Genomic DNA, 19,608 nt, shown 5'->3' on the forward strand with positions numbered 1-19,608 from the left:
GGATAAACACATTGTGGCCCATCCACACCACAGAACATTATTTGGCCATAAAAAAGGAATAAAGTTTTGATGCATGCTACAACATGGATGAACCTTGAAAAAATTATGCTAAGTGAAAGAAGCCAGACACAAAGGACCACATATTTTATGATTCCATTTATATGAAATGTCCAGAGCAGGCAAATCCAGACAGACAGAAGGCAGATTGGTGATTGCCAGTGGCTGGGGTATGTGTATGGGAATGGGAACTGACTGCTTAATGGGTAAAGGATTTCCTTTTGGGGTGATGAAGCTATTGTGGAACTCCATAATGGCTGCACAACATTGCAATGGAGTTCCACAATAGTTTTATGGTATGTGCATTTTATCACACAAAAAGCAATACATATAAAAGAATAAAAGGACTTCGCAAAATTCAAAAGAGTAGTTGGGAAACGGGGCTGAGAGTTTATGTTAATGGCGGAGGAACAGGTTGGAAAAAGAGGGTGAGAATGGTTGCACAACTTGAAGAATGTAATCAATGTCACTGAACTGTAAATATAAAAACTGTGGAATTGATGTATGTTCTGTTGTGTATATTTTCAACAACAACGAAAAAAAAAAAGGCTGTGCAACACAACCCCAAGTCTCTCCAGGCCGGGTCCCCAAGCTGGTCCCTTACAGCTCACACCCGAGCCCGCTGCTCTTTGGGTCACTCCTAGTCCTCCCAGGCTCGGCCCCTCCGCCAGCCAGTCGGCTCCGCCCTAACCACGCCCCTTCCAGCACGCCCCGCCCCTGCCCGTCTCTGCGAACCTGGCCCGCCTCTACGGCTCTAGGCCCCACCTCCCCTCAAACTCCGCCCCACAGCCTGGCCATCAATCTCACACCGGCCCCACCCCACCCTTGTTTCGTCCTTCCCTCACGTTCTTCTCCGCGCGGCTCGTTGTTATGACGACACGGTCGTAAATCCGCCATCTTCCTGCAGCGCGTTGCGACATGGAGGGCCCGATGGCAGTGCGGGTGACGGCCGCTCATACGGCAGAAGCCCGGGCCGAAGCCGGGCGGGAAGCGGGCGGGGGTGGGGTTGTGGCGGCTGCGGCGGCCTTGGCTCCCGGCGGCTTCCTCGGCCTCCCGGCGCCTTTCAGCGAGGAAGGTAACGGGGCCCGGCACAGCCGGGCGCGGCCGGGGTGGCGGCGGCTCAACCTGGGCTCGCGGAGGCCCCGATGGCTGGGCTGGCGGGCGCGACTAGACCCTCCCAGACCAGGAGTCCTCACGGACTTCACGGGCCCCGCAAAACTCCACGAGCCCCGCACGTTTCTTCAGACACCCACAAGCCACTTCTGCAGGGCGCCCCTCAGTGGACTCCCGTGCCTGCTCACAGATCCTCAACAACTGCCCAGGCTCGGGGCGCTCGCCGTGTGGACCTTTGCAACCCACTCCCCGCGCGGGGTCGGCCCTGCCCCCTTCGGGACCTCGGCCAGCACCCCTCGGCTTCCTTGTGCTGAGCAGGGTCCCCTCCCACTGTACCTGAAGGACCGCTGGGGTCCGGGGTGGAGCTGAAGGGAGGAGGAGCCCTGGGTCTCTCCAGGGTCACGGCTGCGGGTTGGCCCGTGGGGAGGTAGCAGAGCCCCGGCTGGAGCGCCATGCACATAGCCAGCTTTTGCCTCTGTCCCAGACCTGCCACTTCATAGGTCTTTGATCCTGGGCAGGTGACCACACCTGTCCGAGTCCCTGTTTCCTCTTACAAAATGGGGCTGCTGCTGCTAATTGTGCCAAAGACGTATTTTCCGTTTATTGTTTTATCTTCAAGCCAGTCTTGAGTATTGGGTATTATTATTATTTTATGGGTGAGGAAAACTGAGGTTCAGAGATGTGAAAGTGACTGCATCAGGTCACCCAAGCTAAAAAGTAGCCAGGACTGGATTGGGTGCTAGGACTGGGTCACTCTGCAGCCCACTCCGTTAGCTTCTGGGTTCTGCGACTTCATAGGACCATGGTGAGGATTAGAATAGAGCATGCAGGTAAAGCTCTGAGAACAGTGCTGGGGACCCAGCCAGGGCTCAGTCCCAGGGTGGTAGCTTTTAGAGACCAAGCTTGGATCTCCGTCTCTGAGCTTGTCCCATGAGATTGTAGATTGGATAGACAGGAAGGGAGCTGGCTAGTGATATTGGGGGTGGCCTTTGTCTCCACAGAGAACTTTTTTTTTTTCTGGCTACTTATTTCAGCTTGCAGAGGGGCAGTACCACTGGGGGCAAGCCAACCTGGGGGGAGGTTCTTTTGGAGGTTTTGCCCTGCCCTGTGGTGGCCTTGTCTGAATGTAAACTGGCCTGGGTGTGCTTCCTCCCGTGGTGGGGGCACCTTCAACAGGAACATCCTGGTGTCGAGTCAGACTCCTGGAATTGGAAGCTAAGAGGGCAGTGGGTGCCTCCACACTTGGTTTGTGACTTTGAGCCACCTGCAGGAGACCTCCTTCTGCCAGGCAGCCCTTTGTGGCCGAGCTGTGGTTTGGCCCTTTGCTCAGTCATTAATTCAACAAATCCCACCTGGGTTCTTAAAAGGTGTTAGGCCCTGGCTTTAACCTTGCTGTGGTAGTGAACAGGAGGTGGCATAACTGGCTGACATCTATGGAAGCAAAAGGGGCATCTCCCTGTCCCGCCATGCAGACAGCAGGGTGTCTGGAGTCACCTGCAGGGTCAGGGCCTGGCTGTGCTCATACTAGCTGGGGAACCCTGAATCTCAAATCGTTTTTCTAGAATGGGAATGAGTATCTTCACTTCCCCAAGGTGCCACCAGGGTTTGCTGAGGTCCCTGTGAGGTGCCAGACACATGGGGAGGACATTGAGAGGGTAGTCTCTCTCACAGGACCTGGGGCAGACACTGGGTGACCTGATGGTGGGGGGCTCAGGTAGGATGGCATGGGGGCACTCTGCAGAGCCCCACCTTTAATGTCTTTGCCTGATACTACATTCACCGCAAGTCAGGGGGAGAAAAGAGTGGTCACTCCGCCCCCCTGTCCACCTCTGCTGGGCATGCCCAGTGCTGTGGGCATCAGTCCCTGAGTTCCTGTTGTTCCCTGAGCACAGGGGTTGGGTCGGGCCCATTTTACAGATGAGGTGATGATACTGAAGCCCCAGGGCACGCAGTAGTCTTAAATCCTGTCCTCCCTCATCACCAAACTGGCTTGGGTCAATCCGCAACTCTGTCTCTGAGCTTGTCCCCTCATCTCTGAAGTGAGAGGTTTGGGCCTGACAGCCTCAGTGGATTCCTATAGTCTAAGGGGGTAGCCAGGGGCCCCGCTGCTGGGGGCACAGGCTGCCTCTACTGACCCTGAGGATGGAACTGGCACCCTGCCCCCTCCCCACTACGTGTGTTCTCAGCAGCTCTGATAGGGCCAGGGAAGGGACCTCTGGGTCTGTGGCCATCCATGAGTGGGTTTGGCCTGGGGTTGGAGGGGCAATGGTGGGACCTGGTTGGCAGGCCCTCTCCCCTGGGGCCTCGCTGATGGCCGCCCTTTGCAGATGAGGACGATGTGCACAGGTGTGGCCGCTGTCTGGCCGAGTTCACCACCTTGGAGGATTTCGTCCAACATAAGATCCAGAAGGCCTGCCAGCGGGCCCCTCAGGACACCCTGCCTACCACCCCTGCTGCTCCCGAGCTTCTGGGCCAGGAGGTGAGCACCCTACCCGCTGCCACCACTTCGAGGTCTCATGAGAGTGCACCGCACCCTCTCTGGGTACACCTGGTGGCAGGGGAAGGAAGCGTGCCAGGCAGACCTGTACAGCTGATTCCTTGTTGACATGTGGATAGACAGGTGGGCTGGCATCTGGCCAGATGAGGGGCTCTGGGCTCTGCCACCCACAGTAGCTGGGCTGGGCTGTGCCCTGAGGCCTCCTGGCTGACCTGGTGGCCTGGCCTTCTTGACAGCCTCCAGCCCCAGCCTGAACAGCCGGATCCTGGGGTCATGCCCTTCTTGGAGCCTGAGGGCCTCCTCTGACTCCAGGGTATCATGGTGGCTTGTCTTCTGCCCAGTACACCTAGTTCTTGGCAATCCCATCAATGAAGCAGGGTCCTGGGGACCCCGCCACCCCATAAACGTGGTTGGCTTTGCTGAGCCCTTATGATGTGCTTGGGGTTAAGTTACACAACACTTCTATGGGAGGGAACACACCTTAGCCTCATTATTCAGAGTGGGCAAGGAGCTCAGAGAGAGGACAGTGGCCTCCGGCCCCTGGCAGAGGTGTGACACAGATGACATTTGACCCCGGGTTGTCTCGCTCCAACCCTGTGCTCTTCACCTCCTCCCTTCTAGAGGTGCCCCCTCCTCTGGAAAGCCTCCAGCCCTTCACCCTCGCTCTGAGTCCTTGGTGGAGGCTGGAGGTGGAGGTACAGGTACAGCCTTATCCTTGCACAACAAGTGAGCCTCACCCAGAGCTGCTGGTCAAGTCCTCCTCAAGGCCTCCCTGTGGGTGTTAGGGGGATGGGGCTGACCCTCGGTTGAGGGGCCAGGTTGGGGTCAGGCTCAGGGATGTGGACGGAAGCCTAAACTCATGGGCTGACTCCGCAGCCGAGTGCTAAAGGGGCCACCTCATCTCTGGGGCTCTGGAGCCCGACAGTGAGTCTCTTCTGCCCCACTCCTGTCACAGGTGGTCCAGGCACCAGCCCCAGAGGAGCCCATCACCGTGGCCCACATCATGGTGGAGGCGGCCTCTCTGGCGGCAGACCTCGGCCACACATCCAACCTTGTGGGTAAGTGAGACCATGAGTGGCTTTCTCAAGGCTGAGGTTCGCTGACCCGATGGCCGTCCTGGAGGACAGGCCTCTACCACTGAGCCTTTGCTCTCCTGAGGGCCAGCCTGCCAGGAGGGGGCTGGTGCCTCGTGTGAGCCTTCCTGGGGACAGCCCTTGGAGGAGGGGTAAGACTTGGGTAAAGTGGCTTCTCACAGCGTCCATGTGGCCCAGTGGCAGTCGGGCCCAGCCAGGCACCAGGGCACCTCAACTTCATGGGCAATCATGAGCTGGCAGCACTTCTGCTGCTCGTCCCCAGCCTGTCTGCCTTGGTCCTTCCGGCATTGCCCCCACTCTCTGCCACTCCCTTGGTTTCTGTTTCTCTGCCTCCTGGCCAGCCCCCACCTGGACTCTGCCGAGCACACCCCTTACCCTTGGTAGGTGGCTCTGGAGGGCTGGTGCAGACCTAGAGGCTACCAGCGGTGGGAAGGGACAGCGCCACCCTCTTCTCCAGCCCAGCCAGACTCTGGCTGGTCTTGGCCTTCATCTGCCCTGCACTCCTTCTCAACTCTGGCGTGGGGAGATCATTCCTGCCTTGACTCTCCCAGGTTTTTATGAACGTGTAATGCTAGGTCAGGTCTCTTTGATGGCTTATTTTGTCATACTTTAAATGAAGTGCCACGTTGATTGCTGTGGTAGAGGGGGTGTCATGAGAGAGCTGCAAGGGTCAGACTCTCGTTAACAGGAGACCAGGTTAGGGGTGTGCAGGGAAGACATTTCAAAGGCAGTGGGGCCTGGGAGGTGGAGGGAGCGAGGCTATCTCTGAGGAGGTGTGAGTGGCCAGGCCTGGGGCCAGGTGTGAAGATGCCAGTGGGACATGGTTTGGTCCTATGCGGCAGGAAGTTGGGAAGGGATGGTTGCTCCTTGGGGTGCCTGCTGGGCAGGGGCCTGGGCAGGTGGATGAGTGGGCAGCTGGGCAGGAAGTGGGTTTGGGCAACAGGCAGAACTTGGCCTTGGGAAGCCCTTGGGAAGGCTGTGGCAGGAAAAGAGGGGAGGAGACTGGAGGAGGCCGGCCTCAGGGAGGTGGCTGGACACGTGTCGTCATCCCCATGCTGTCCTTCTCCGACATTTCCTGCAGCAGAAGACATTCATGTGTTGTCACTCAGGGAAGGAATGTTGTTGTGGCGGGGGGGGGGCATGCTGCAGTCCTGATGTGGCCCTCTGGTTCTGGGCGGGTGGTGTCACTTGGGAAAATGAGTCTATGGTCCAGGCAGCATCACTGGCTCCTGACCTCTGGTCACCTGGGCCCTTCCCACCACCCTGATCGGCAGCCGCTCCAGGTGCTCCCCTTGGCTCCAGGGGCTCCTCCCAAGGTGCCCATGGGATTTTTCCCCCTCGCAGACCTCTCAGATGCCCTAGATGTGCCTCTTGGGCACGCCAGTTAGATTTACACAGAGAAAGACGAAACCAGAGTCCTGCACTGCCACCCTGGCCTCCAGTGTGGGGCAGGGTGTGCCTGGCTCAGCCCTTGCTGGTGAGGGGCTGTGGGGGCTGTGTGTGGATGCCTGGAGTGGTTGGGTACCGTCTGCAGGCCTGCCTGCCTTTTACTGGAAACAGACCATGTCTTCTGGCCGCATGGGCAGCCCCATCCTCCCTTCCTTGCCCCTTCTGCCTACTCTGCCACAACCCCACTCTGGCCGCAACCAGCCAGAGGCTTCTGTCCTTGGTGAGAGATGGCTCTGGGACAGAGGGAAGATGCGGGACTTGGAGGTGTTGGTCCTGTCTCCTCAGTGTGCCAGGCAGGACTCAGGCAAGAGATGCCCTTAATTGTTTCTGAGCCACGGCGCCATCATTCTTTTCCGAGAGAATGGCTTGTCAAAACCAGATGCTAGCGATGGGGAGGTTTCGAAAAGTGGCTTCACAGCTGTTTCCATTCCGTCACTCTCACGAGCAGACTGCGAAGTGTGTTTACAGCTCAGCTTTGCACGTTGTTGTGTTTCCACAACACCCATCAGAAGTGCCAAAGCCGAGCTTCTGTTTCCAAGCTTCGTCCAGGTGTGTGGCAGTGTTGGCACTCCCAGGAGGCGGCTGGCGAGCCCTCCGAAGCAACTTCTACATTGAAGGGAGCCTGGCAGTGGGCCAGGCAGGGCCGTGATGGGCTGCCTTGATCACTGTCCCAGAGCACCCAGCACTCCCTCTGTCAGCCAAGCAAACATCTAGCCCTTGCTCCTCAGTGCCCTTGGTGTGGGATGTAGGGCGTCTGTTCTCATGATGGGTGTTCCCCCCTGGACACATCTAGGGGGCCTGGGGCTGTTCTGGCAGCTCTGGCCTTCCAAGTGACCTGGGGGTGAGCGGTTCCCTGGCTGCCTCTCAGGGTGTCTGTGGTGAGTCTCCCCAGTGCTGCCTGGGTCTGGGCTTGGCCCAGGGCAGTGGGTTCCACGGTGGGGCTGGGTGGGTCCGGACAGCTCAACAGCTGCCAGCAGCCTCCCAGGCACCCTGTGGAGGCGGCAGAGTCTGCTGGGGTCCCCGTGTTCAGGTGGAAGGTGACAGGCACCCCACCTCTTCTCAGGCAGCGGGCACATCAAAGAGGTCATAGTGGCAGCTGAGGCCGAGCGGGGGGACGGCGAGGTGGCCGAGGCCCCAGGCAGGCCCAGCAACCAGGGCCTGGGGCTTGCTGGGGAGGGGGAGCCGGCCCAGGTACAGCTGCTGGTGAACAAGGAGGGCCGCTACGTGTGCATGCTGTGCCGCAAGACCTTCAAGACGGTGAGCCTGGGGTGGGGCCTGGGGGGTGGCCCCCCTCCAACCGGAGGTGCCCTGAGCCGCGCTGCCCGTCCCCCCACAGGGCAGCATCCTCAAGGCCCACATGGTCACCCACAGCAGCCGCAAGGACCACGAGTGCAAGCTGTGTGGGGCCTCCTTCCGGACCAAGGGCTCGCTTATCCGGCACCACCGGCGGCACACGGGTGAGCGGCAAGCAGGGCCCGTGCCTTGTGTGCCCTGATGAGGTAGGCCCCTGTCTGTCAGGTACAGCCTCTCCCGCCCCAGTGCTGACCCCATTCTCCCCACAGATGAACGCCCCTATAAGTGTGCCAAGTGTGGGAAGAGCTTCCGGGAGTCGGGTGCGCTGACCCGCCACCTGAAGTCTCTCACCCCATGCACGGAAAAAATCCGCTTCAGCGTGAACAAGGATGTGGCCGGTGGCAAGGAGGACGGGCCTGCAGGTCAGTGGGGCCCGCACTCCCTGGGGGCAGCCCTTCCTGGGCCTGGCTGCAGCTGGGGCTGTTCAGGTCCAGGGCTTCTTCAAGGCCTCACTTGGCTGTGCCTTTAAGGGTCAGGTGGTGCCAGTGTGGGGACGGTTGCATCGTCCTCAGTGACAGGTGAGCCCATGGAGACATCACCCGTGATTCACCTGGTGACAGATGCTAAGGGTACCGTCATCCACGAAGTCCACGTGCAGATGCAGGAGCTGCCCCTGGGCATGAGGGCTCTGGGCCCGGAGGTAAGCCTGAGGGGCGGGGCGGGGGTGACAGCTCTAGGCCTGGAGGTAGGGGCTGGGGAGGGTGACAGCCCTGGGCCCGGAGGTAGGGGCTGGAGGTTGAGAGCCCTGAGCCCTGAGGTGGGGGCTGGGGCGTGACAGCTCTGGGCCCAGAGCTGGGGGCTAGGGGGGGTGATAGCCCTTGGCCTGGGGGTGGGGGCTGGGGTCTGAAGGCTCGAGGTGAGCCCAAGGCCCCGGTCCACCAGGGCCTGGTGTGTGTCTGCTCTGAGGCGGGTGGCTTGGGTGCAGTACGCAGGGCTACCTGGTCAGCCTGCCTCCCTCTGCCTTGCCCACAGCCCCCTGACCCCGAGGAGCTGCTCTGTACTGGCGAGGGTGGCCATGAGAACCTGCTGCACCAGGCTATGCAGAACTCTGGCATCGTTCTTGAGCGGGTAGTAGGGGAGGAGGGGGCCGCCCTGGAGCCAGCCCCTTCTGCTGAGTCCAGTCTCCAGGCCCTGGGAGACAGTCCCCCAGAGCTGCCGCTGCTGGCTGTGGAGCAAGTGGAGACAGTAGGTGTTGCGCTGCAGGTGTGCTCCTTTCGGGCCAGCCCGGGCGCCTTATCCCTCCCGTGGTTACCAGCCTTGCCGTGACTTTGTCCATTTATCCATTTACCTACCATCTATGATGAAGTGTTTGAGGGTGGGGCCGTGGGTCTTGCTGTCCTCGGTACTGCTGGGGCCAGCCCGGGGCCTACCCAGGATGGTGTGGAGGTGACCTGTGGTCCCCCAGCAGGTGGTCAGTGAGGCTGCAGGCATGCCCAGGGCCCACCCGTGCCCTCAGTGCAGCGAGACCTTCCCCACAGCAGCCACGCTGGAAGCCCACAAGCGGGGCCATGCAGGTGGGTGGTAGGAGGGCAGTGGGTAGCCAGGGGGGTCCGTGGGCAGTGGATTTAGGGTCGTCTGTGGGCAGTGAGTGATCAGGATGCCGTTGCCATGTGCATCCCCAGGACCGCGGCCGTTTGCGTGTGCACAGTGCGGCAAGGCCTTCCCTAAGGCCTACCTGCTCAAGAAGCACCAGGAGGTGCATGTGCATGAACGGCGCTTTCGCTGTGGGGACTGCGGGAAGCTCTATAAGACCATCGCCCACGTGCGCGGCCACCGGCGCGTCCACTCAGACGAGCGGCCCTACCCCTGTCCCGAGTGTGGCAAGTGCTACAAGACCAAGGTGGGCCCTCTGGCTGCAGAACCTAGTGCCTGTACCATCTCTCCTGACCCTGGGCCCCTGCCCCTGCCCTCCCACCCCCAGCCTCCACCTTCACCTGGGCCCTCACCCTGGGCCACCCCAGGTCCCTCCACAGGCGGGTGGGAAAAGCCGAAGCAGGCTGGCACTGACAGCTGGTCTTCGCAGAATGCTCAGCAGGTGCACTTCCGGACACACCGGGAGGAGAAGCCACATGTGTGCCAGTTTTGCAGCCGTGGCTTCCGAGAGAAGGGTTCGCTGGTACGGCACGTGAGGCATCACACAGGCGAGAAGCCCTTTAAGTGCTACCGCTGCGGCCGTGGCTTTGCTGAGCATGGCACGCTCAACCGGCACCTTCGCACCAAAGGTCTGTGTTGGGGCGGGTGTGTGTGGGGGGGCCAGCGAGGAAGGGGGCGGGGACAGAGCCAGCTGGGCCCTGACTGTGCTTCCCCCATCCGGCAGGGGGCTGCCTGCTGGAGGTGGAGGAGGTGCTGGTGTCCGAGAACCCCGCAGCCACAGCCACTGTTCTGACCGAGGACCCGCACACCGTCTTGGTGGAGTTCTCATCAATGGTGGCAGACACCCAGGAATACATCATTGAGGTGAGGGTGGGGCAGGTGGGACAGGTGGAGCCGGGGCTGAGTTCAGGGGCAGCCAACACTGATCTCTGCCCTCTGCCCAGGCCACTGCGGATGACGCAGAGACGAGCGAAGCCACGGAGATCATTGAGGGCACCCAGACAGAGGTGAGGGGCGGACAGAGGGTGAGGAGGGGCACCCGCTCCCTGGTGGGGCCCTGGGCTGAATTCCTACCGTGTGCCCGCCTGTCCACAGGTGGACAGCCACATCATGAAGGTGGTGCAGCAGATTGTACACCAGGCTGGCGCTGGGCACCAGATCATTGTACAGAACATGACCATGGATCGGCAGGCTGGGGTGGGCACCGAGGCTGCTGCTGACACCATCACCATCGCCACCCCTGAGAGCCTGACTGAGCAGGTGGCCATGACGCTGGCCTCGGCCATCAGTGAGGGCACCATGCTGACGGCCCGTGCAGGCGCCCAGGGTGCTGAGCAGGCCACTGTGACCATGGTGGCATCAGAAGACATCGAGATCCTGGAGCACGCGGGCGAGCTGGTCATCGCCTCACCAGAGGGCCAGATCGAGGTGCAGACGGTCATCGTGTAGCAGGGCTGCCGCCAGGGCAGGGCCTAGGTGCAGAGGAGACGGCACGGCGAGGATGTGGGGGTGTAAATAGTTTTTGTTGCTTTACAATAAAACATGAAAAACCCACAGCTTGTGATGTTGAGGCAGTGGTGGCCCCGGGGTGTCAGCCACTGCCCTTGCAGGTTCCCCAGCTGCCACGCCAGCTCTCCCAGAGCCAGTCAGCAACCTCACAAGCTGGCTGCCCGCCCAGGACTCCGGTGGGGCTGGCAGTTGTGCGTAGGTATGCTGGCATCCTGACAAGCATCCTCCCACCTGCTCTGCCCTACAAAGAGCTCTCGAGGCCTCCCAAGGTGGGTAGAAGGGGTGCTGCTCCCCGGGCTGCGGTGGGGCTGGGCCTGATCCCGGATCTGCAGAACCTGCAGGGTGGCCAGAGCCAGCCTTGGAGAGAGAGCTCCGCTCTGCTTTCCACCTGAGGTATGGATGGAGTAGGAGGAGCAGCTGTAAGGAGGGGGCCAGGAACGGGGCTGGCCTCTCCTGATTGTTCCACCTTACCCAGCTCAAGGAGGCAGATTCTAGGGGACCTAATTTCTAGGGGTTAGGGTTAGGTTCGGTTGGTGGACTTGGCTGATCCTTCTCCCTGATTTCTGACACAGCCCTTGGGGGCTGGCAGGGACTTCCGCATCCCCATCCTCAAACAGGCGTGACTCAGATCTTTTGACTCCCTGCCCTCCTGGCCTCCGTGAAAATAGGAACCTGGAGCCCTGGCGCCCAGCTCCACCGAGGGGGTGGGACCTAGCAGCCTGGCCCCTCCTTGGGCCAGGGCATCAAATAGCCGCCCGGGCCCTGCGCCAGAGCTACTGTGGGACCCGAGCCCGCGCGGTTGTCTACTGCTACAGGCTGCCCTCAGCTTTGTTCCGGACCCTAGTCAGATCCGGATCCTGACCCTTTGGCACAGCCCCATTTACGCCCTGGGTGAGTGTCGGGCTGGGCGGAGCCGGGGTGGGTGGGAACGGGGTCCCTCTGTTCAGGTCTCAGTTTCCCTGCAGAGTGGGAGGACGGCCATGGGCCGAGAGCGCAGCGCATCGCCCTGGAGAGCCAGCGAGAGTGCAGGTGGAAGACGAGCCTCTGCGCAGTCCAGGATCGGAGCGGCAGGCTCGGCCCGGTCCCCGAGTTCTCCGCGCCGGGCAGGAGTGTGGGTCGCTGTATCCCTCTGCTGTTGCGCTCACCGGGCCTGTCGGCTCCTTCCAGTCCCCCCGCTCCGCGCCATGCGCGGGCCCTGGGCCCTGCTGGCTGCACTCTGGGCATTTGGGGCCGCCGCCGGGGCCGCGGAGCTGCGCATTGGAGCCTTCAATATCCAAAGCTTCGGCGACACAAAAGTGTCGGACCCGGCCTGCATCATAGTCATCGCGCAGGTGAGGCCTGGGACCTGGGGCGGGGCAAGGGGCGGGGTCGCAGCCGATTCCACAGGGAAGAGCATAGTGGGCCCTTCAGACAAACCCGCCCTGCTGGCCCCTCCCCCAGATCCTGGCTGGCTATGACATCACGCTGGTGCAGGAGGTTCGAGACCCGGACTTGAGCGCCGTGTCTGCACTCATGGAGCAGATAAACAGGTGTGCTGGGCGGGGCCCCGCATTGCGATCCCCTGGTCGGGACCCGGGGCGTCAGCCCGGTGTCTTGACCCCGGGTCTGGCCCGGGCCTCCGCAGAGTGTCCAAGCACAACTACAACTTCGTGAGCAGCGAGCCCCTGGGTCGTGACCAGTACAAAGAAATGTACTTGTTCGTGTACAGGTGAGGGGGCGGGGCCGCGGGGAGGGAGCGCGTGGGGCCAAATGAGACCACCCCAGTGCGCCTACCGTCCTGTGCCCTAGGGACGACAAGGTGTCTGTCGTGGATACGTACCACTACCCAGATCTGGAGGACGCCTTCAACCGTGAGCCTTTCGTGGTCAAATTCTCAGCCCCCAGCTCAGGTGAGGATGACCCCGCCCCTTCCCGCAAGCTCCTCTCCTCCCTGCCGGCCCCGCCCCTCCTGGCAGACCCCGCCCCGGCCTCTGACCGCCCATCCATCGCTCCCTGCAGCAGCCAAGGAGTTCGTGCTGGTCCCACTACACGCCGCGCCGCACCACGCCGTGGTGGAGATCGACGCTCTTTACGACGTGTACCTGGACGTGATCGACAAGTGGGGCACAGATGTAAGCTCCCACCTCCACCCAACCAATCTGGGGTCCCAGGCAGGCGCATCCTGAGGGCCTGGGCAGTGGAGATGGGGATTTCCACGGCCCCTCGGGCGACCCTGATAGGCTCTGCGCGCTGGCAGGACATCCTGTTCCTGGGCGACTTCAATGCCGACTGCAGTTACGTGCGGGCGCAGGACTGGGCCGCCATCCGTCTGCGCAGCAGCGAGGTCTTCAAGTGGCTCATCCCAGACAGTGCCGACACCACGGTGGGCAACACAGACTGTGCCTACGATCGCATTGTGGTCTGCGGCGTACACCTGCGCAGGAGTCTGAAGCCGCAGTCGGCCGCTGTGCACGACTTCCAGGAAGAGTTCGGCCTGGACCAGGCTCAGGCAAGTGCTGGGGAGCTGGGGCGGGGCGCCCAGTCCTGGGGTTGTGGTGCTCCGCGGGCACAGGCAGGCCAGGACAGCTCCCTGCACCCAGGGCCGGTCTGACCAGTGTCCAGCCTCAGCTTCTCTGCGGAGGGTTTGGTCTCGGTGCCTGGGGCATGCCTGCCTACTCCAAGGTTTACAGAAAATGCCCCTGAGGTTCAGTCCCAGCTGAGGAGAACATTCTGGGGAGGTGGGCTTTGGGCTGCCAAGTCTCTGCATCTCCCTTACTACTTGGGGGCCCACCAGCAAGCAGGGTGTCTATGGGTGGCCTGCTTGCTCAAAAGGCCCTTCCCTGAAAATGCAGTGGTGGGGGTGGGGATGCTGCCCCGCCAGGCCCCTGAGGCTCTCCCCATCCCGCCTTTCCATCCAGGCTCTCGCCGTCAGTGACCACTTCCCTGTGGAGGTGACCCTCAAGTCCAGCTGACAGCCCAAGGCCTGTCCAGAGGACTGCAGACTCCGGCCATCTGGGACAGCCCCCTGGGAGCTCTTTCAGGGTAGCCAGCTACCCCCCAGCAAGACCACGGGGCAGGGCCAGCCAGGCCTGGGTGTTAGCACCTACCATCCACAGCCTGGACAAGCGGCCACGGACACGTTACGGGACACTCAGATCCTCTGTTTCCCCGTTTGTAAAATGAGACGTGATGCCTACCTCATAGGACTATAAATAGTGAGGAATCCTCACACAGGGCCCAGTGCGCATGCTCAATAAATGCCACTCTCAGCCAGGTGCAAACAGGTCGCTCCCAGCCTCCATGTCCTTTCTTAGGACTCAGCCTTTCTGAGCTTGTGGTTCAGCCTGGCAGACAAGTGGGTCTGTGGTCCCAGCCCCCTTAGGGGACAGGGACAGCCTGGTCTGCCTATTTTATGTCCTGCTGAGAACAGCCACCCCCAGACCATGCTGGGTCCAGATGGCAGCCTGTCTGGAGTGCCCTCCTGGTTCTTTCTTTGTGCAAACTGTAACTGCCTCCAAGACCCTGTACTGGGTGGGGTGGGCAGGTGGGTGGGCTCAGTGCTCAGTCACTGGGCCTGTCTCAGGCAACTTTCCCTTTCAAGGGCCCTGCCCTGCCCAGTACCGAAGGGGTAGGCCACAGAGGCTGCCACCATTCCCCCAGCTGACTGACTGCCCTGGGGCGTTTGGGGAGCCAGGTGCAGGAGGGTGGCCTTGGTCCCTGCGTAAATCTCTCACACTTCAGTGGGATACAGAAGGTGTGTTCCTGGTTTTTGAAGTGTCTCATCTTTGGTAACCAAAGAATCGTTTCAGAAACAGGATTTGGGGACTGGCTTGAATCGTATGGGAGAAAAAGTATTTGTTTCAAGGGTTGGACAAGTTCTTTCTTACAAAGCCTTTCTAGAATAAGACCTTGAATGGTCGGCATAGAACCCCTTCCAACAAGAGATGCTTCTCATCCCCTCTGCGTCCCTAAATTTCCCTGGGTCCCTGTGGATGTGCTTCATGCAAATGAACGAAAGCGGTAGCCAGGAGCTTTGGGTGGGGGCCACCTGGCCTCCCACACCAGCAAGCAGACAGCCCGGAGGGCGGGGAGGGGTGTCCTGAGAACTTTATTCACGATTCTACTTCGCAGGAAGAGCACTCAGGGCCCCCGCCTGCCCCTCATGATTCCCAGGTTGGGGCGTCACAGCCAGGTTGGGACGTCACCATCCTCCACCACCCTGCCAGGCAGAAAAAGCACTTGTGTGGGTGGTGAAGGCCTCAGGACACTGGGTGGCAGAGACCAAGGTCTTCCAGGAAGATCACCAAAACAAACAGAAGTACCTTTTACACGGAAAAATACCTTGTTTAAAGCCCCCTGGAGCCAGAGGGCCCGTGGAGGGGTGCCTCTGGCTAAGACCCCACTGAGGCAGCCCTGACCTTAACCTTTCTTTTGTCTGAGCTTCTGTAGGTATGTCTGCATGGCCTTCTGGATGGAGTCTCGGGAGGTGAAGACGAAGAACTGGATGTCAGCATCTCTGCTTCACCAGGTGGTCCACGGTCAGCTTCCACATCATGCTCTTGGTCAGCTGCTGAGCATGATCTACAGATAATGGGGCTGCGTGAAAACCTGCTTCCAGGGGCAGCAGCCTCATGCTGGACCTTGCCAAGAGTGTACATGCAAACTCAGGCAGAAAATTCAGAAAATACAGATCAAGAGGAGACAATGAAAACCATCTGTTTCCAGTGGCCCACTGATTGTTTTTGTAAACAGAGAGGATGCTACTGTAAAAAGTGCCTTTTGAACCTATTATTTTCACTCAGCTGTATTACCCAGAATATTCTCCCTGTCATGAAATGCACTTTGACAACATAGTTAGTAGGTGCCTGGTGTTCCGCCATTTGTCTGTACCAGGAGTCAGCAGACCTGCCTCTGCCTGGTTTTGTACAGCCTGCAATGGCTTTTCCATTTTTAAATGGTTGAGAAAAAAATTAAAATCATAATACTTTGTCACATGTGGTAATTATATGAAATTCAAATTTCAGTGTCCAAGTTTTATCGGCACACGGCCTCGCCTATCTATTTACATACTTTCGAGCTACAATGGACAGAGACCATACGGCACCCCAAAGTCAAAATTCTACCTGGCTTTTTGAAGAAAAAGTCTGCTGATCCCTGGAGTATGTCTTAATTTACTTAACCAGCTCTGTCTCTGTAAACAGACGAGCAGCTATTTCCACCACCACTAGCTGCCATGAAGTCCACTCCAACTCGTGGGTCAGAGTACAACTGTGCTCTGTAGGGTTTCCAATGGCTGATTTTTCAGCAGTAGATTGCTGGGCCTTTCTTCCTAGTCTGGAGGCTCCAGTGAAACCTGTTCAGCATCATTGCATGATAGCAACATGCAAGCCTCCACTGACAGATGGGTGGTGACTGCGCATAAGGGGCACTGGCCTGGAATCAAACTCAGGTCTCCCGAATATAAGGTGATAATTCTACCACTGAACCACTCCTGCCCTGCCCCCAACCAGTTGCCGTTGAGTTGACTTGACTCATGGCAACCCCACATGTGTTAAGAGTAGAACTGTGCTCCATACGGTTTTCACTGGCTGATTTTTCAGAAGTAGATCACCAAGCCTTTCTTCTGAGACACCGCTGGGTGAACTTGAACCTCCAACCTTTTGGTTAGTAGTAAAACATTTAACTGTTTACACCACCCAGGGGCTCCACAGTCGTTCCCAGCCCTCTGCTGTTATGAGCAGTCCCGGCCATTCACAGTTAAGTTTTCGCATGAGGACTTCCTGGTCTCCCCAGGCAGTTGAGGTGGGGAGGGGAGGAGGGGCTCCCTCTCCCATCAGTGCCCCAGGCCCTCCCCTGTGTGCTTCACCTGGGATGGCCATCCACTGGGCCATGACAGACAGGGCTGTGCTCTGCACCTGCTCCTTGGGTACCACCTGGTCCACTATGCCCACCTGGAGTGCCTCAGTGGGCGGAAAGAGCAGCCCCAGCTGCAGGGTGCACTCCGCGGAGCGGTGCCTGAAGGTGTTCACCAGTGTGTCCTTGAACCTGGAGGGCAGATACCACTGGCGTAGGACCCCAGATTAGGCTCATTGCCTGGGGACAAGCCCGTGGTCCCACTGCCCAGGTCTTACCAGAAAGGGGCGACGATGCCCACCAGGGTCGCTTTCAGCCCGATGGTATATTTGGGGTTGTCGGCCATGACTCGGTAGTCACAGGTCAGGGGGATCAGGCACTCTCCTGTGGGGTAGGCTCCCTGCAGGGGCAGGCGAGACCACTGGGCTCTGGGGTGCAGCTACTCCCAACCCTGCTCGAGGTGGGGTTGCCGGGGTGCCCAGCACTGGCTGTGGTGGCGTGAGCCCTTGGCTGCCCCAGGGGGCTGTACTCATACTGTCTTGAGTATGGAGGGCTGCCAGCTGCAGGGCCAGAAAACTATGCTTCTTGTAACCCCTACACTAGGGAAGCAATCACTTCCACTCTGGACCTTCGGTCCAGATGCTAAAGAGCTGGGGGAGCACTTCAAGTTCTGCCCCATGTGGCCACAGCTGTACCTGTGGCCAGCCCCTCCGGAGGTCCTGGGACCCCAAGCTTGCCTTGTGTCCTTGTCTCCTGCACCCGTTGCTCCAGCCTGAGACTGTAAGTCAGTGTCGGTGGCTCCTTGTCTCTAGGCCCCTGCGTTCTGTCTGTGCCACAGGCCCTGAGTCTCCCTAACTCTCTTATAATCCCTCCCCTCCTCCCAGATATCCTTGCATCCTGCGGGGGTCACCCTAGCCTCCAGTCCCTGGGCCTCCCCTCCCCAAGGAAGGCCACAGAGATGTTTCCAAGACATGGGCCCCCTCCTTCCCACGGTGCCCTCTGCCCGGCCAGCCTTGCCCCTTCCCCAGGAGCCAGTCACCCCTCAGGCAGCCCGCTTTCACCATGCCATGCTGGTCTATCATGGCAAGTTTGCCCGTTAGGGTTTCCCTGACTGCCCGCTTCCCTTTGTGGGCAGGCCGAGCCCCCCAAACACTCAAGTTGATGGCAGCCACCAGCACCTTGTTGGACTGGTAGAGCCGCAGCCACAGCTCCTGCACGGCCTTCCAGTACTCGGCGTAGTGGGCTGGGTTCTGGCCACACATTTCCATCAGGTCCAGGCTGGTGGCGAAGATGCCGGGCCTTTCCTTTGGACGTGGGCATGATTTACCCTCAAATGGCCAGGCGAGCTGCAGGCCCTGTGCCAGTGGGAGATGGTGCTGTGGGATACGGTGTGGAAGGAGGGGCTGACTGTGCCCTGGGCCATGTACAGGTGTGACCACAGCCTGGAGAAGGGCCAGGAAGGCATGTGTGCTCTGCAGGTGACCCAGTCCCAACATGGCTACGGCGGGGGGGGGGGGGGGTTGGGCAAAACTAGGATGGAAAAGCTGCCTGCAGGTGGGGACTGAGGGCACTGGTCAGGTATGCAGAGTTCTGGGCATCTGGCCAGGGCACAGACTGGGGGAAATGGCCCCGGGGCAGTCACATGGGAAAGCCCAGTAAGGGTTCCTCATCGCAACTGCTGGTGTTAGTGGGCGGGGTGGGGGCTTGGAGCCCTGCAGGCCCTCTAGGGAACAGTCTGCCGGCTGCACAGGCTTGGGCTGGGGCCCCACAATGTGTCCGCCTGGATGGAGAACAGCCTCCCGGCGGGGCTGCCTGACTGTCCACCCGTGCGGACAGCAGACCCTGGTGCAGACAGCCTCTGCTTGTGGACATGGACTAAGTGATGGATTTACACTTTGGGGATTTTGGGGCATGGGGGGACCTATGGACACTAGGTGCACATACAGATGTGATGACAATGCCACGGATGGCCTTATTGTTCTCCAGCTTCTCCAGGCTGATGACTAGCTCCATCAGCATCTCCAGGCTGAGGCTGTTCACAGGAGGATTCTTGAATTTCAAAACAGCGACCCCTAACCAGAAAGTGAACATGAGAGGCCACATTCAGCAGTGGGAAAGTGCCACTGTCAGCACTGCCATGGGGAGGGGAGCCACAAAGCCAAGGGAGCCGCACGGCCACGGGGGACCACATGGCTGACTTTTCTTTTTTAAAAACTGAGGTGAATTCACATAATATCAAATTAACCATTTTAAAGTGAACAATTCAATGGCATTTGGTGCATTTACAATGTCTTATAGCCACCACTCTGCTCTAGTTCCAAATTTTTCACCACTCTAAAAGGAGACCCAGTGCCCATTAAGTAGCCACTCACCACTTCCCCTTCCCCAGACCCCGGCAACCACCACTCTGCTTTTTGTCTCTACGGATTTACCAACTCTGAACATTTCATGTACATTAAATCACGCAATTTGTCCTTTTGTGTCTGCCTTATTTCACTGGGCGTAATGTTTTCAAGTTTCATCCATGTGGTAGCATGAGTCAGAACTTCATTTTCCTTTTATAGCTGACTAAATATCCTGTTGTGTGAATATACTACATCTGGTTCCATTTCAGTGAACAAAATGTTTTAAAACAAACAAGAACAAGGTGATCATATATTAATTCCAAATAAGATCCCAAAGGTTCCACTGGTCCCCCACCCACTTTAAAAGTGTTGTCTTAAATTGCATGGGTGTCTGGGTGTCTGCTAAGCTGTCCATTTAAACTGGCCAAAGGGAAAGCCATGTCATCAAAATATCTTGGTTACCCTCTGCGGACCTTCTACTCCAGGGCTCAGCAAGCATTTTCTGTAAAGGGCCAGGGAGTAAATATTTTCAGCTCTGCAGGTTATAAGATCGCTGTCACAACTACTCACTCAGCTCTGCTGCTGTGGTGCTAAAGCAGTAACAGATGATGTGTCAGTGAATAGGCATGAGTGTATGCCAATAAAACTTTATTTACAAAAATAAGATGTGGGCCAGATTTGCCCACCCCTCTGGCGCAGCGGTTAAAGTACTTGGCTGCTAACTGACAGGTCAGTGGTTTGAACTCACCAGCTGCTCCTTGGGAGA

At 59.0% G+C, this 19,608-nt stretch overlaps 3 protein-coding genes across 10 annotated transcripts; 2 read left to right on the forward strand and 1 right to left on the reverse strand.

Annotated features, from left to right (window-relative positions):
* Window positions 1–942: 942 nt before the first annotated feature.
* Window positions 943–10,609, forward strand: E4F1 (E4F transcription factor 1). Of its 4 annotated transcripts, none has more exons than XM_049903746.1 (14): window positions 943–1,132; window positions 3,498–3,649; window positions 4,623–4,725; window positions 7,274–7,467; window positions 7,547–7,667; window positions 7,773–7,925; window positions 8,076–8,203; window positions 8,536–8,766; window positions 8,972–9,077; window positions 9,186–9,403; window positions 9,587–9,785; window positions 9,881–10,020; window positions 10,101–10,163; window positions 10,252–10,609. In XM_049903746.1, exons 1-14 carry the CDS (start codon window positions 976–978, stop codon window positions 10,603–10,605), a joined length of 2,319 nt encoding a protein of 772 aa, XP_049759703.1. In that variant the 5' UTR covers window positions 943–975; the 3' UTR covers window positions 10,606–10,609. The 4 variants fall into 4 exon arrangements, with proteins under 4 accessions (XP_049759703.1, XP_049759700.1, XP_049759701.1 ...); XM_049903743.1 differs by having other exon boundaries at window positions 945–1,132; window positions 8,034–8,203; XM_049903744.1 differs by having other exon boundaries at window positions 945–1,132; window positions 8,034–8,203; window positions 8,536–8,748; window positions 8,969–9,077.
* Window positions 10,610–10,851: 242 nt separating this feature from the next.
* Window positions 10,852–15,639, forward strand: DNASE1L2 (deoxyribonuclease 1 like 2). Of its 5 annotated transcripts, none has more exons than XR_007519624.1 (9): window positions 11,467–11,556; window positions 11,631–11,996; window positions 12,106–12,194; window positions 12,290–12,373; window positions 12,454–12,554; window positions 12,664–12,776; window positions 12,902–13,153; window positions 13,563–13,686; window positions 14,246–15,639. XR_007519624.1 is itself a non-coding variant. In XM_049903749.1 (8 exons), the coding sequence occupies exons 2-8, from the start codon at window positions 11,646–11,648 to the stop codon at window positions 13,614–13,616; spliced, it is 1,044 nt and encodes a 347-aa protein (XP_049759706.1). In that variant the 5' UTR covers window positions 10,852–10,934; window positions 11,631–11,645; the 3' UTR covers window positions 13,617–15,639. The 5 variants fall into 5 exon arrangements, 3 of the variants coding, with proteins under 3 accessions (XP_049759706.1, XP_049759705.1, XP_049759707.1); XR_007519625.1 differs by having other exon boundaries at window positions 15,094–15,639; XM_049903749.1 differs by lacking the exon at window positions 11,467–11,556 and adding an exon at window positions 10,852–10,934 and having other exon boundaries at window positions 13,563–15,639.
* Window positions 15,064–18,688, reverse strand: ECI1 (enoyl-CoA delta isomerase 1). The gene is given in 7 exon segments (XM_049905009.1): window positions 15,064–15,166; window positions 15,168–15,225; window positions 16,511–16,689; window positions 16,776–16,897; window positions 17,649–17,801; window positions 18,442–18,569; window positions 18,652–18,688. Coding segments are annotated over 7 exon segments (780 nt in total).
* Between the last annotated feature and the right edge of the window lie 920 nt (window positions 18,689–19,608).

Source organism: Elephas maximus, chromosome 12, assembly GCF_024166365.1.
Source record: "Elephas maximus indicus isolate mEleMax1 chromosome 12, mEleMax1 primary haplotype, whole genome shotgun sequence".
NCBI classification, from domain to species: domain Eukaryota; kingdom Metazoa; phylum Chordata; class Mammalia; order Proboscidea; family Elephantidae; genus Elephas; species Elephas maximus.